We start from the raw sequence: 17,125 nt of genomic DNA on the forward strand, positions 1-17,125 counted from the left end.
TGAAATGCGATATAAAAGTTCCACCTTTTACCTGCCCGTTTATTAGAAAATTTGCAGTCATGTCCGTCAGCGTTTCCGCAGTAAAAATACTTCAGATGCTGCAGGGCAAGAAAAAGTTTTCTATTGTTTTGAAGAAGGGCATGCACACTCCGTGCCCAGCAAAGACCACAGTTAAGGTAACATTTAAGTCTGTACACAAAAAAAAAATGCTAGGAAAAATAAATAATCTTTTGGTAGGTATTAAGTTCGGCAAAGATCTGACACAGACTGCTCTGCATCGCTCACCCACTGACGCAGCATCACAGAAGGCGAAGATTCAAACTTGCGAATTAAATTTTTGGTTAGAAAGTGTGAATAATTAAATCTTGGAGATTATAAAAAAACATGTACAATATATCAAAAAATAGTATTTTGCAAATGGTATACTGCATACCAACACATTATCCGCCAGAAAGAATTTTCTTAATCATACTCTACTTTGCAAGCTCTCACTTAAAATATAGATTTAGAGTTGGGCTTCGGAAGAAGACACCACCGCTCACCCTGTCGTAAGACTTAAAGTCATACTACACTCCCAGATGGAGTGCATAAGTTGCTCCCGCCTTCCTTCCCTCTTGGAATTTTTGTATTGATTTTGTTCTCAGTAACCGAATTCAGAGCATAGCGATCTGTGCTGCTCGGATGAAAACAACAATAACTACAACTAATCGAAAAAAGTATTGTCAACTAACTATAAACTCAAAACGAGCGGTCCAAATGTGATATCCTTTACAAGTAAAACAAAAACGTATCAGTGTATACGCGTGAAAATATGCCGGATTAACGCTTTCAAATATGGAACTACCAAATTTTGTGCATTTGTGTGTATTTAGCCAGGCTGTGGAGAACTGCTGTCTATTTTATTGGTTTGAACGTAAGAGTTCTTTTTTCACTTTGCCGCAACGCGCCTAAAAATATTCTATCAAAAGCAATACAATAGTAGCGAGTTGCCATGATGTGATTTACGAGCATATTTTCAGGCGCATTGACATGAACAAAAGCCTTGATTTGCGCTATTCTTTTCATACTAAATGAAATGCGCTTCCGGGCGGCGAAGAAGTCAATTGTATGCAATTTAGCGGCGCTTAGACATATAACTTTGATAAAACAATCAGGCAGGACAATGGCATGTCGCAACTAATGGAGAGAAATGTCGATGCTCGATTGGCGGCTAATTTTTTCTCTTAGTTTTTTTATTTATTAATTTTTTTTTCTTTGCAAAAGTCGATAATTTTTTGACGTCAACGTATTCAAAGTACGCTTTTTTATAAGCGTGTAAATAAAATATACATACACACATACATACATATGTGTATGTAATAAAGGAAATGAGTATATTCACTGCTGCATTACTTCGACAGACAATGTCAAACAACATATTGCGACAGTCAACGTTTCGAATTGCCGGCAATGTGTGTGCATTAGGCGTGCATCAATGCACTCAGTGGCATGCTGGTGCACATATTGCTGCAATTGCAGTGCTCACAATGTAAAGCAATGAAATAAAAGCAAAATATTTTGCCATTCATAAAATGTGTCCAAACATTTCGGCTCACTACCCTGTCATTTACTCAGCAATTTAAGTACCGAGTGGCGCATATACAGTTCCTACATACAACCGTCTGCGTTTCTAGCAGAAAATTCATATGACAGTCATGGCAAATGTTGCGTGCAACATGGCTGCAATGAGGTTGCAGGACATGCAAAGCTGTAACTGCGGCAAATATTACTTAATTGCTGGTCATGTGCGTTGTGCGTTAGGTGGCAGTACAGCCGCAATGGACTTACTTAACTACGTCCAACTACTGCAAGAAGCAAGGAAGAAGAGGCTGTGCCGCTTTTACATTTCTTTTAGGCTTACAAAATTTTATTAACTTCATTTGCGTTCAACGAAGCGACGAACGCACAGCTAGAGATGGCACTGGGTCGGCGCACTGGGTGTCGCAAGAAGTCACCAACATGAGCTGGTGGCATCAAAGACTGCTTGCCGCATATGTGTAATTGTCTGTTTGTATTCATTAATGCTCTTATGAAGGTATGTTTGTAGCACCGCGCTGCACTTAGAACCATGCATCGAGTGCGGCTGCTGTCTCTTTACTTAATTTTCACGACTGAGCGGATAATTGCTTTTGCCACAAACTGCCCGGCCATAGACAGGCACTTGGTCACTCATACGCCACCTCCTTGTTGAAGAACTTGCAGGCAGTATAGAGCTGCACACCGAAATGGTGCAAATTGTCCAACACTGGCAAGAGGTAAGCAATATGTAGCACTGAGAGTTGTTGGCTGAAAAAATTCATTAATTCTTTATGTAAAAAAAATTCACTATTCTCAAAAAGTAATATTCTCTTTGAGATATTCTCGTGATTATCGATCGATTTCAAGTATGTGTATAGGCAATATTGATCTGAAGCCTGAAATGCGAAATGGAAAAAAAGATATTGCGCAGCCTTCATAAAACTGAGCTTGACCTCCGGGTTGAAGTGTGAGAGCTTAGCTCAAATTAAAAACATAAACAACAATAAACAATCAAATATAAATAAATAAACGAACAAAAAAATGAATAACTGCAGCTTCACTTCTTTGTGGTGTGCGTCTTTATGAGGAGATTTTTCATGGCAGATGGATGTTTGCCAACGCCTGTCGCAGGGCGTCTGCTATTGAAAAAAACTTCTACCATTTGTATAAATTATTATTATTATTGTCTTAAACAAAAGCCATATCCATTCTGTCAAAAAAGTACAGGGAATTGTTCAATAAAACGCAAAATAATTGTTTATCATCAAAATTTATTTTGTCGCCTTCAAAATAGGCTCTATTGGAAGCAATACGCATATGCTAACGATGATATGCACCTTTTCAACGCGTTTGAAGAGAAGGTCCTTCGGCGAATTCTCCTTAATGGCCCCTATCGACTCAAAGCGGCGTCCGCGAAGTGGCAATTTAACTTTTGGGAAAAGGAAAAAGTCACAGGGGGCTAAATCCGGTAACTGTTCAATGATATTTGTCGAGTTTTTGGTCAATATGAGCTTTGTGAGACGGTGCGTTATCACGGTGCAAGATCCATGAGTTTTCTCTCCACAAATTGAGCCGTTTCCTACGCACACTCTCTCAAACGTCGCATAACTTCCAAATATATTCTTTATTTACCGTAGAACCATTTGAAATGAACTCCGAGTGCACAACACTATGATAGTCAAAGAAAACGAGTAGAATGACTTTCAATTTTGACTGACATTGGCGTGGTTTTTTGGGTTTCAGCTCTTAGTTGACTAGTTTACATGTCTCATCACCTTTTATGATGCGCTGGATAAACGTTGGGTCCGAACTCACATGCTCAAGCATGTCTTCAGCCACCTTCCTCCGGTGAATTTTTCGAAAGAAATTCAACTCTCTTCAACTCACAACGAGTCGAACAGCCACACGTTGTTGCGAATTGATACGTGAAACACGCTAAGGTCACGAGCTACCTCCCTCAAACTTAATTGATGGTTTGGTGGTTTTCCAGCACAATTTACTTGACTTTGTCGACGTTTTCATCCATTGAAGGCGTTGATGGGCGCCAGATCGGGGCAAATCTTCCACGACTTCTCGGCCCTCTGCAAAAACCTTTTACCACTCGTAGACCCGTGTTTTTGATACGCTTTCTGCAACATTTTGAACGATTCGGCACACGAAATAATTAAATGTCAAAAAACAGCTAACTGACAGATCACACTCAAACTCTGCGACACTATAGAGTACAGTTGTACCAACATTCCAGCAAAAAAATTAAGACATACAGTGTGTGTCAGAAAAACGGAACCGCAATTATTCATGAAGTATAAAAGATACATATTTAAATTTTTTTAGATGAAAGTATGTACAAAACTACGATACGCAATTACTCAATAAGCCATGTATTCTCAATCGTTGTCGGTATAGCCTGGCATCTTCTCGGCATGCCTTGAACCCGCTTTTCTGCGTAGCTTGTCGACAAAGAGGAAGATTTTGCGAACTTGACGCACGAGTGGCTTTAAATCGAGGACTAGCTTTCCGTAAAGATGCGTTTTCATAAACCTACACACATTTGCAATGGGGTGGGGATCTGAAGGCTGGGAAGGCTACTTCAGTGACGCCATTTTCTTGTTTTGTTGTTTCTCAATGTTTTTCTGAGAGCAGTGGTTTTGATGATATGGGACGGTAGGATATGTTCCCCTCCTTCAGTCGAAGTTCGATGGTGTTGATACTCACATCTATTCCTTTTTTAGCAAGAACTGCTCGTGCCTGTCGTAGTCACAAAGAAGGGTCCCGCTTAAAAAGTTGGACGATCACTTTATCCTGCTTTTTTGTCGTCACTCGCTTCAAGCCGCGCTCGGAAAAGTCTTCAACATTTTTGTACACCTTATAGAGCTGATTCCACATCACAAAAAACTTTTTTGATTTTTTAATCACTTTTTAATCACTTTTGATTTTTTAATCACAGCGTAAGATAATTTCGGCCCTTTCGAATGCGTGCCTGAAAATACCGCCTCGAAACGCTTCACGCACTTCTCACTCAGTTTTGTTTAGTTGCTTTTACGGGAAAGTTTCGAACGACACTAACCTGAGTTAGCACTAACGTCGTAGCCCTTGAGTGGAACTATTACGCAGTAAAAAGCAGGACGAAATATATCTTGAAGTTACAAGAAAAAAACCGGTTATTTTCATCAAAATGTCCAACGTCTTATTGAAATTAAAAAACTTAGTATGAATCTAAATAGCTTAAGAAAAGCTTAAGCTTAAGCTAAGAGAATTAAGTAAAATATTGAGCCACTTCAAATTTGCACTTTATTATAATAAAATTTAATGGGCTATAAAACACCACTTTTAATTTTTTTTAGTTCGGACTCAAAAATTTTAATTTTTTTAAAACTCTCATAGTGTTTGAAACCTGGATTAGTATGGTCTTAACTTTATTATTACAATTATAAAGAAATTAATAGTCAAAATTTGTCCAAATGTTGAGGTGCTATATTTGTTTCACGGACTGTATGCAGTATAATATTATAATATTTGCATATTTACCAATCTTAAGCATTTCCTTCTAAATTGAAAATCCATTATAAATAAAATTTAATTCTCTGCATTTTGTATTGGTTTTAAAATTTGCTCACTATCTGCTAAATTTTTCTCTACCATTACCTTCTAACTATTCTCGTTACCTTCCTACATTTGAAGACAGAAGATCCATTTTGCGTGCTCATTAGTCATTAACATCATAAATGGCTCTATTGACTGCCTTCCTCTTTTAAAAAGGATTGCCTTTAATATTTCCTCTAGAATTCTTCGCCATTCGGAAATCTTTAAAATTGCTTTTTCTAGAAATAGCTATGGTGTCAACGTTCCCATTTCAAGAATCTTGAAATAAATATAAGTCTGTAAAGTTCTTGTGATCATAGACTTAAATAAATAAATACACATTTTTTGCGTATACGCTTTTATATCCTAGAGTGGCCAGACTGTAGATACGACTCAGTACAGAAATTAATAAAAACATTCATTGAAATAAATAAAACAAAACTAAGCCTAAAGCTTACTGTGCAGCCCATGCTTCGTCACCTTACTCTGTTTTATACATAAATATCCTCCTGTGCCATATGACTTTCTCAGCGCCACAAGCAGCGTAATTGCCCAAATGCACATTTCGCGACGAGACGCACTCAACTTCACTTTGCGGTGTCGACAGAGCGATAGTGGTTGGGTGTAAGTGGTTTTTGGTCAGCGATTGTCGGGTGCCAAGGCACCATTACAAATGCCAGCCCATTCACCCTCACGGTCCATTAGCAACTTAGATGCTAAAAACTGTCTCCCGGGGGCGCCGCTGCACAATAATTGCATACAAACTCATATGTGTAGACAAACGAGGCAATAGCAACAAAAAAAGTACAAAAAAACAAAGCCAACAAAGGAAGAGCAAAAATTAAAATAGAAAATAATTGCACAAGTAGAAAATCATATAAAAATATTGCCCCCGCTGGCGTGGCTTACAAGAGGGCTCAACAGCAGTGCGTCAGCGATCTGTATGAACTGAAGAAGAAATAGGCTATTCGCTTCATAGGTATCTATGGTATATAGGTGCAGTGGAGCAACTAGAAAAGGCGTCTCACCATTTTTCAATTATGAGAGTTGGTCAGTTGGCAGAATGCCATATATTCATTTAAATGTAAATTGTGTATTTTGAGAGAGTTTTTTTTTTTGCTAATAACCCGACATTACATTAAAAAAGTTAAAAAATTGCTACTAGCTTGTTCAAAGCTTTATTGCTTAGCCCGTACTAGTTTTTCGCTTCGATGGCCTCTATGAAGTTGGGAAATTGTCTGCTGAAAAGTTCTGTAGAACAATTTAACCCTCTAACTGCCTTTTTAATGAGCTTTCATTGTACCTGTTTTGAGAGATGGTCACAAAGGCTCAAGTAGATAGGTGATGGCGGATTGAAATGTACCACAAAAAATGTCTCGTTAAATTCTACTGTAGAAGTCCAATTACGGGAATTATATTTGAAATCATTTTATATATAATATTTTCGATAATCTATCCGTGCTTTCGCCCAAAATTTAATCATTCGTAACAAAAATACTCAGACACTCTGAATAGTACTGCTTGAGCAAAGTTGAACCGGGAGGCCATCGCACCATCGCACCGAGCCCAAATTGTGCTGGATTATTTGACAAAAAACCAAGTAAATACCATCGTGCAAGCACCGTATTCACCTGATATGGCCCCGTGCGACTTCTTTTTGTTTCCCAAGTTAAAGTTACCACTTCGTGGAAGGAGATTTCAGTCGATGGAGGAGATCAAAGAGAATGCGACGAAAGAGCTGAAGGACCCGGTCACATCGCTCAAAAAGAGCCGAAAATATTGTTGTTGTAGCCGAAAGTGTCGAAGATAACCCAGGTTTGTCCATTTCTCGTCGTTCTTTGGAATTAGGCATTCCACAAACGTCATTCCACCGTATTATACATAAATATTTGGGTCTTAAGGCTTATAAAGTCCAGTTAACACAAGAACTCAAGCCGGGCGATCATCAACAACGTCGTGTCTTTGCTGATTGGGTCATTGAAATGCATGAAAATGATCCAGAATTCCATCAAAAAACCATCTTGAGTGATGAGGCCCAAAATTGTCGGCTCTGGGGCTCAGAAAATCCAAGAGTTATTGTTGAAAAGTCTCTCTATCCTCAACGTGTGATTGTTTGGTGCGGTTTATGGTCCGGCCGAGTCATTCGACCTTACTTTTTCGAAAATGAAGCTGAGCAACAGTTACTGTGAATGGATTGCGCTATCGAGAGATGACTAACGATTTTTTATGTCCGGAATTGGATGGTATTGATCTGGACAACGTTTACTTTCAACAAGACGGCACTACGTGCCACACAAGCAACGAAACCATTGATCTTTTTCAGGAATAACACCTTTTATTGTAAAACCCTCTGTCCCTCTGTTAACTCTGTTTTGTTTTATTTAAACATTCCCGGTACTTTCTGATCATAGGGTATTAAATGAAGTAGAAAACTCCAAAAATTGTTTCGCTAGGATTATTCGATAGCCTTTGAAAAAGCAATTTCATGACTCTGCGGTGGAATAAGTTCTCAACTTGACAAACTAATTTTCAATTGTCGCCCTTAAGAGCAGTTTTGTACCATCAAAACTATGCTGCTTAAAAAGCTGATAGAGGAGTAATTTGTTTCCAATCCAACCCAACCCTCAGCAAAATTTTCCTTGCTAATAATCCGGTCTTGGTCAACTTTTCGGCCAGCTCACCACAGCTTGGCCACCACCTATAGTGTACTGGCTATATATAATAGTTATTCTCGCTGTGAACCATTTTCCATCGAAATGCGGATGCTGAGGTGGGCCAGCGGCGTTACACTGGTGGACAAGATTCAAAACACCTTTATTTTTGGTAGCAATAAAGTTGCTCCAATCGCCGCCTACGCTGGTATGGTCATGTAGTGAGAAGGCCAGGGGACACCCAGTGAGACAATTTTACAGATGGAGGTCGCGAAAAGAAGGCCAGGCAGACCACCAAAAACCTGAAAATACCATTGAAAATTGCATGCACTGCAGAAACGCCAGCAAAGGAACGACTCAGAACTGCGTGACCTGGAGACTTTGCACATGGAGAGCAGATCTGAAATCGGATAAGGCTAGGTTAAATAAGAGGAGAGGAGTTACTATGTGCCCCTAAAGAAGATATATAAATTGAATATTTGAGAGTCCAATGAGAGTAACTAATACTGGCTGATGCTCTTCCAATCCAAACAAAAACACACAGCAAAACTTTACTTTGTATGATATTAATCCAGTCATGGCGATCTTCTGGCCAGCTGAAAAACCAACTATTTTTCCTCGGCAGTTATTATCTGATCCGAAAACGGCTCAATTTCTTTACGCTCCAGCAAAGAATCGCAGATGTCAATTCAGTCCTAAAAGTTATTTTGTTTGGTGGGACACTCATATACCTAGCTTCTTCTTGAAAAGAGACTTTTGCAAATGGTTCCAAATGGTTTTTTTGGCTAATTTTCAGTTTCTAAGGAATGGAATAAGTATTCGCATGCCGGTGATTGTATGATTTTGGCAAGCTTTTCATCGATTGGCCTACCAGAGAGTGTCTCACTTTCGACGACCTTATTACAAGGACGGAATCCTTGGAACCACCGCTTTGATATTACATTCGATACGGTGCTGCATATAAACTGCATACATTTTTTTGGGTGCCAGTTCGGCTTTTCCATTTTTATCATAATGAAGGATGCATTGAATTTTCTGTTTTTTACCTCTATTTTGGAAGATTGTAACACACAACTGGCTTCTCAAAACAGAAAACTGTCAAAGAACTCATCGACAGGTTCCCATCTGTCAATACCAAGGTCAACATCAAAGTCGAATATAAAATCACCCGCATCGCTTGGCACAACTAACTTAAAAGTTGGAATAAATCTCAATTATTGGCAATTATTGCAGAGCTTTACTGACTTTGAATGCAACACCTTTTAGTTAATAGAGAAGTAATTTAAAACACTTGAATTTTAAAGCTCTCTAAGCGTCATTCCAACCCACTCTTCTAATAGAGCTCTCTCTCCCTGATGTAAGATACAAAACTACATATTTGGCCACCTATAAACGTCCTTGTCATCACCGTAAATTCGGACGCCCAGCAACCAATGCACTTACATAAAACCACTACAAACACAAACTCAAAAAAACTTCAACACGTATCCTAATTCGACAAAAGCAATTGAATTGCGATTCCTTGCTATTTGATTTGATTTCGATTAGCTTCAATTTAATTCACTTACTGCTTTCAGTGTTAATTGATGGCGTGGACACGTCCACCATGACGCGAGACCAGCTGGAGCAATTTGCGCTCAAACTAAAAGAGGAGATGGAACGCGAACGTGAAGAGAGAAACTTCTTTCAACTGGAACGCGATAAAATACGTACATTCTGGGAAATTACGAGAGGACAATTGGGTATGTATGGCATATATATATATACATCTCGTATACGAGTATGTGAACCACCCACATTTGACTCGCATGCACACAACTCGTGCTTTTGCTTTACTACCTGTTTTCCATGCAAATTAATGTTTCTGCTTCTTCCAAACTTGCCACACAAAATAGAGGAAACTCGCTTTGAAGTGCGTAACAAGGATCATGAGGTGGAAATGGCACAGGAGTTGGCTGATGTTGATACCAAACACATTATGCAACAAATGAAACACCTGCAATATGAGAATCAGAACAAAATTGGCGAAATACGCGCTGAGGCGATGACACAATTGAAGTTATCACAAGAGTATCATGATGTACAGGAGCAAGAGTTGCTTAAGGATAAACGCGAATTGCGGCGATTGCTACGCGAACGGGAGGAAACGCATGAACTACAAACACAACAGCTGAAAATGAAGCATAACGATGAAATGGCGTAAGTAGATTTTAGAATAAAGGACATAGTCCGAAAATAAACCCAATTTATATATATATATATGTATATATATATAATTGGCGCGTACACCTTTTTGGTGTTTGGCCGAGCTCCTCCTCCTATTTGTGGTGTGCATCTTGATGTTGTTCCACAGATGGAATCCAATTGATATTCAGGAATAATAGGATATAAGATTTGGCCATAAGAAGCAAAATTGTGATAGTAACTTTCGCTGCTATGTTATGGAGGCTTAGCAGAACAATTATCTCCCTCATTCCACACTTATTCTTGAGCTCTTTCAATCAGTCGTTGTTCAGATAGCAACGAGGTAACATGGGCAATGGCTGTATAGACTTTTTCATACATCACCAACACAATCTCAGTTTTTGCCGCTCTCTGTTGTAAACAAACCGCTATCAAGCCGTTGTCAGGAAATCAGCTGATTCCTTGGGATTCACTGAAGGCTTATTAACGGCCTATTATTGGCTTCTCCTTTAGATCACATCATGATTGATATTGAGCTCGGAGTTTTCATTTTTTATTTACATATCTTCCTTCTACTTCAATCGTAGTGAGACATAAGTAGCCATGCAGGGCCTATGCAGTTTTTTGATATTAATTTCAAATCCAGCGGAGTCCGAATTGAGTTGTTACCACTTTCACGATGTTTTCTTCAATAGAGTGTCGAAATATAGCGAATAATGTCATGGAGTTCCATTCCTATGCTTCCTGTTTGAATCTATAATAGCTCTTTGAGTAACTTATTTCACTTCAAATATAGGTGCCGGTACTAGGAAAAACTGTTCTACATGTACGAGGAAGTTTTTTAATTGACCAATTGAAACAGTCTTGAAATGCCTTCTCTCTAGTGTAATGAGCAGGGGTGGCAGTTCTCAATTAAAGTGTTTCCTGCTCCTTGTTTTTCTTATAAGACTTTATTGATTTTATAAGACATTTCATTGAAGGACATCTGCGATTATTTATCGCGTCATAATCTTGCAGTAGACTAGACGAGACTGAAATGTAAAAGTATTCAAGGCAATTTAGGTTGAGCAAATAAGTCTGTACCTGTCTAAAATTGTTCACTTATTTTTCTTTGTATAATTTAATCGCGCGTATTTTATAGTTATTCGGCTGTATCAGCAGGGCACAGAGTGATTTCTAGTGGTTTCTTTTTTAAAATTCCAAAAGATTAACAAAATTATAATTCGGTATATTATTAGTTTATTCGAAAGAAAAACATTGCCTTTATCTATGGGGTACGGCTGGCTTCGCAGTATCGCATCCTGTTAACTCAACTTTCCAAGGGCTGAGTGATGGTTTCTGGCTCTATCTCACGATTGGTTTTGTAGATATTCAACTTAAGGGTCTGCATTGTTACTGGAGTGTTCGTATAATATCGGTTCTTCATCTCACAAAAAAGAAATCTAATCGCAGCTCCAAAAAAGAAATCAAATCGCAGCCTTGACGAGACGGCTGATAACACGATTACCGGGGTTTACAAAAATTCAAAAAATCGATTGTGGTATGGGCTATATGGTATGGCGCACCAAGATAGTCAAACCAAAGATTATCCAATTTCACGTCTTAAATTTTCGACCAAGAGACTTCGGCATTTCCAAAAAAAAATGCCACCGCTCCAAACTCTTAACCAAATTGTCTGAAGATACAAATGCCTGTCGACAATCACGTGAATCAATCATAAGATCTTCTGATGCCCAGATGCGACAGTTTTGTTTGTTAATATAGAAAATGGACTTCGTCAGAAACGATGATTTTTCGTTTCTCAATGTTTAAGCTACACAACATTGACTTTTGAAATAAGTTTGCAATATTTCCCAACATTGTTCAAGCGATTCCACGAAAATACGATACTTTTTCTTTCTGTCAAGATTTCCAACAGGAAAGAGCGCTGTCACTGTCAAAATAACATTTAATTTAATTTTAATATTAATATGGACCACACTGTATATGACATACATATATGTTATCTTGAGAATACGAAACCAACCTTAGTAATCCGCTTTTGACCCAGTGGTCCCATCCTCATTCATTAATTGGGCTCACCGATCTTGATTTTACTTTTAAGAAAATAAACCGAATCAGATTTGAGTTGTGGAATTTCAAAAGCAGACGATTGTTTAACTCTAGGTTTTAGTAAATAACGGTGTTCTCCGTGATTCGGTAAAACTACTAAATTTTGTACTTCTTACTTAGCCTAAATTTATTCCACTGAATAAAAAACTGAGACAACTATTTTCACTTCTTTCTCTTACCAGCGAAGCGCGCATTCAATTCCAACGAGAAGCAAAAGACATGGAACTTTTGCATGAAGAGAAGATGAAGGCACTGAGAAACGAGATAGAGCTGGTCTATCGCATGCAAATGTTCGAAGTGGAGGAGCGTAAAAACACACAGATTCAACGATTGATTGATAGTCACGACACCGCATTTAACGACATGAAGAACTACTACAACGACATCACACTAAACAATTTGGGTTTGATTAGCAGCTTGAAGGATCAACTTGAAGTGTTGCGCAAACAATCGGAGCGCAGTGAGCGCACCGCTACCGAAGTACTCGCAGAGAATCGCAAACTTAAAGAACCACTAGATGCAGCTCAAGCCGAACTTGCCGACTTGCGTCGCAAAATGGAGCACTTTGAACGCGATCGCAATCAGTTGGCACGACTTAAATCACGCAACACTTACATTGAGAAACAATTAAAGTCGCTAACGTGGGAAACAGAGACACTGCTGCTGCGAAATGATACGCTGAAAACGGAACGCGAAGATCTCAAAGCGAAATTCGATGAAGTTGTTATGGAGTTGCAACAAAAGACGGGTCTGAAGAATGTGCTGCTCGAGCGCAAGATCAGCATGATGGAGCGCGAAAGTGAGAAACGTGATATCTTGCTAAAGAAGACACAATCCATATGCGGTGCTACCGGAGATGCAAAACAAAGTCTGGAGAAGCAAATCAATTCGGTACTTGATGAGAAGAACCAATTAATCGATGATCTACGATACGAGCTGGTGCGCGTCGTTAAAGCGCACGACGATCTGCTCGCCACGTACGAATCGAAGCTGCTGCAATTTGGCATACCGCAAGACGAATTGGGCTTCGAGCCGTTGCGCTTGTCGGAGAAGCATCGTTATTTATGCGGCCCAGCTGGCCTGGTGACCAAGAATCAATGAAAAATGCCTGCCAACATGCTGACGGTGTAGACGCGCTTATCGGTTTGGTTATTGTGATTTTCCCCCTTTTCTTTTTTTTGCTTTTTACTACATTCACTTCTTTAAGTTGGCATTAATACAAGAGGCTAATGGACTGTATGCCATTTTTGCTGTTCACTTTAAAATACATGCAAGCATACTTTTAAAAATATATTTATGTATGTACTCACGTGTGTGTGGGTGTGCGTATCTGTGCGATATTTTTTTGCATGTTCGTAATTTTTTTTTATATTTAGTATTTTGCTCAGCCCAGCGCATGAATGGAAACTTTCGCTTTATATGCGATGATTTACTGGCACATTGATGCGGATGCAGGCAGAGCACCGTTACGGATAGTGTGAAGCCGGTGGCAGCACGGTGGGGATGGTGGAGATGGCATGTCCGCGTCAGTTGCATGCAAGCAAGTCCATTATTCAAAAATTTCACTCTGTATTGGTTGTGGTAATGGTGTTGGCGTTTGCTTTAACTATGTTTTGGCTGCTGCATATCTTGGCCATTGGCCAACTAACGGTAAGCTGGAAAGTATCTAGTATACTCACACACACAAGTATAAGAAGAGTTTATGATCGAAGCCAACTGCAGCTGAACTTGAAAATGGCCGGAAAGAAGAATGATAAATTAAAGCGTAGGTGAGAAGATAAGAAGCTGGAAGGTAAACGAAATTTTGGGAAACCCATTTATTTCAGCTAGGATTTTTTAAGTTTTTTGGTTACCCATTTACCTGCAACTATATGCAGGGAGAGAGAGAGATATACCCGGCCGGTTATATCGTAATCCGGAATGTTTTGGGAAGCGTATTCCACATTGATCAAAAAGTTCCCGGCATATATTCAGAAAATTCAAAATACAAGTTTATTCCTCGAAAGTAATATTGAGTACTCACCATCAACTGCAACAGCCGTAGCTGAATGGGTTGGTGTGTGAATACCATTCGGAGAAAGTAGGTTCGAAACTTCGTGAAACACCAAAATTAAGAAAAACATTTTTCTAATAGCGGTCGCCCCTCGGCAGGCAATGGCAAACCTCCGAGTGTATTTCTGCCATGTAAAAGCTCCTCATAAAAATATCTGCCGTTCGGAGTCGGCTTAAAATTGTAGGTCCCTCCATTTGTAGAACAACATCACACTCCACAAATAGAAAGAGAAGCTCGGCCAAACAGCCAAAAAGGGTGTACGCGCCAATTGCATTTATATATATCAACTGCAACGCACTTATGTCAGCGTTTGATTCAGCTCTCCAAACATTTCGGGAGCTCTATTTTTGGCACAGCCTCAGTGCCGTCTACTTCCACTGCTTTCTTTCAGCTGTTAAAACGCATCCCCGGAATAGTTCTTTGACTCGATCAAACGGAAAAAAATCACAGTGAGCCATATCAGGTGAATTCGATGACTATTGGATGGTATTCGTTCCGTTCTTGATTGAAAATTCACGGATAGTGATGACATTGTGCGACGATACGTTAACAGGGTGGAAAAATCCACCAGTTGTTTCTCCGTAAATCCTTTCCTTTTTGGCGAATTAATTTTTACTTCACGTAAACATCACACAATGCTCGAGTAATAGTCCTCATTAACTGTCGGACCTTCTGGCAAAAATTCATGGTGTACAATACTGTTGTAGTCCATAAAAACCGTGAGCATCGCTTTCTTTTTTTACTGAAAACGACGCGGTTTTTTGGTCTTAATTTATTCAGAGCTCTCCACTCACTCGCATGATGTCTAGTTTGCGTGTCATACCTATAAACCTACGTCTCGTCTCCAGTAATGACGAATGTTGGATCGGGTTCAGCCTTGGAAATCATGTATTTGGCGATATCAACGAGGTCCATTTTTTGCATGAAATTCAGATCCTTTGGGACCAGCTTTGCATCTTTGAATCAACAGCTCCCTGATGGTTAATTTGCTCCTTTGTCGTTTTCGCCAGTATTCGAACTTCAACATTATTATTTATGACATTTCTGATTAATTTCGTTATATCACATGGTGTCCAAACTTAATCGTTTTGAAGATATTTGATTTTAAAGATTATTTTATTTTGTTTTTTGCTTCTGTGTCCACTTTTTTTAAATGTCAGTTCAAGAGCCCGATTTTTGTTTTGCGTTTTAAGTAAGTTTTCAGCTTTCTCTGTTTTTTATTCATTTTATTGTTAGGTTAGCTCTCGCGAAGGGGACATAAATAGGCCATCCACCAGACTTTTTCTTCTGAAGTGTTTTGAATTCAAAGGTCTATGTGTTTAAGATGCATTCGGCCTTTGCGCTCAAAGTCAACATTGCCCAAGCCATTGCTCAAATTCTGCCGTTTATATGCAGAGGACTCATTGAAAATTGTACTTGTCTGTGCGAAGGTTCGATCAGCTTGTAGCGGTTGTCCACTATGGGACACACTGAGGTTCATAGCCCGTTGTGTCGCAGCATGGGGAACTTGCCCCGATACGTTCCGACTTTTTTGGAAAACCTAACATATTCCGCTTGCATGGAAATATAGACTTATTTTCGCTGACGTATTTTGATTTAGCTTTATTAACTAGAACTAATCCTGAAGGCTTCATTCAATTTTAAGTAACTTGATTAATGTTTATCTCAATCAAGACGACAGAGCTTCCTTTTCGCCCGCTATTTCTGTCACCTCAATACGAAACTAAACCGCTAGTTTACCCAAAAACCATCTGCTCGAATACTGATGTAAAAATCGAAAACGTTTGATCTCAAGATTTAGGCTTAGGTTGGTGTCCTCGGTGTGGCTGTTGCTGATGTCCTTGTGGAGTAACAGTCCTTTTGCTCCAAGTGAGGTTTTAATGAGTTTTTCAATAAATTTAGGAGTGAATAACTTGGAAATCCGTAACAGTGGCTTATTTGTTACGAAAATATAAAAATTCAAGAAGTCAAAGTTTTCTGCGAAAAAACGTGGCTTATGATCGAAATTAAAAACAAGGAATAAAGCATCTGACGAGCATCTTGTCATGAAGATCTTATAAAATGTTTCGCTGATTTGCTCTAACGCTAAACATTTGCAAAACTTACATTGAAAATTAGACAATATTGCCGCATAGATTCAGAGCGCCTTATTTTCGAAATAAACGTGCACAATTTGGAAGCGTTGCTATGACGTAAGTGAATTGATGGTGAACGGTAAAATGGCAAGAAATACAGAGTTCAATTTACTGTCACTAACAAGGATGATAGATTATCACGATGAAAAGCTTTTTGGAGGGGTCTGCACCACGTCTAATTAGATTTTTTTTCGTATATCACCAACACACTCTCAGTTTTTTCATAAACAAATCGTTTTCATTACCCCAGCTACGTCAGTTCATCAGCAGATTCTTTCAAATTCGCCGGTTTACGATTTGATCTTAGCGCCACTTTTAAAAATAGTTTCACCAGGTGTTACTAGATATGCTTTTAGGTGAAAAACAAAAACTTTCGTATGATTTCTTCATGTGGGTTTTAGCCGAATCCAAAATAGCCCGCCATCTGTTTTTATCCTGCGCTCGTTGATGCCAGTTACAAATCCCGAGCGCTGACAGGTCTTACAGCAACGAAGATGTGGTTTTCCCTCTTCTTTATCTTCCTTTTTGGGGTACCGTTTCACAGGTTTGTCTTGCTGGAACGTCTTCGTTCATACGGTTGACATGGCCAAGCCAGCGTAGCCGCTGTATCCACGCTTTATGTCCATGCCCCTATATAGCTCATACAGCTCGCTGTTCCACCGTGCAAGATACTCCTCACCAACGCAGAGGAGGCCAAAGCCCTTACGGATGATTTTTCTCACGAAAGCTTTCAAAACTTCCTCATCTGCTGTGTATATCGTCTATACTTCTGCGTCGTATAGCGTTATGTAGAGTGTCTGTTTGATCCTTCGAGAGAGAGCTCTACTTCTCAATTGCCTACTGACCCCAAA

General features: G+C 39.2%; 1 protein-coding gene across 1 annotated transcript in view; it reads left to right on the top strand.

Annotated features, from left to right (window-relative positions):
- The window catches only part of LOC129239464 (dynein regulatory complex subunit 4), a 38,362-nt gene extending 25,003 nt beyond the window's left edge, over nt 1-13,359 (top strand). Inside the window, exons 3-5 of the mRNA XM_054874966.1 lie at nt 9,368-9,532; nt 9,686-9,989; nt 12,269-13,359. Coding sequence (XP_054730941.1) covers nt 9,368-9,532; nt 9,686-9,989; nt 12,269-13,187 — 1,388 coding nt within the window. The 3' untranslated portion in view covers nt 13,188-13,359. The remainder of the gene's footprint in view (nt 1-9,367; nt 9,533-9,685; nt 9,990-12,268) is intronic.
- The last annotated feature ends 3,766 nt before the right edge of the window (nt 13,360-17,125 follow it).

This window comes from Anastrepha obliqua, chromosome 2 (genome assembly GCF_027943255.1).
Source record: "Anastrepha obliqua isolate idAnaObli1 chromosome 2, idAnaObli1_1.0, whole genome shotgun sequence".
Lineage (NCBI taxonomy): Eukaryota > Metazoa > Arthropoda > Insecta > Diptera > Tephritidae > Anastrepha > Anastrepha obliqua.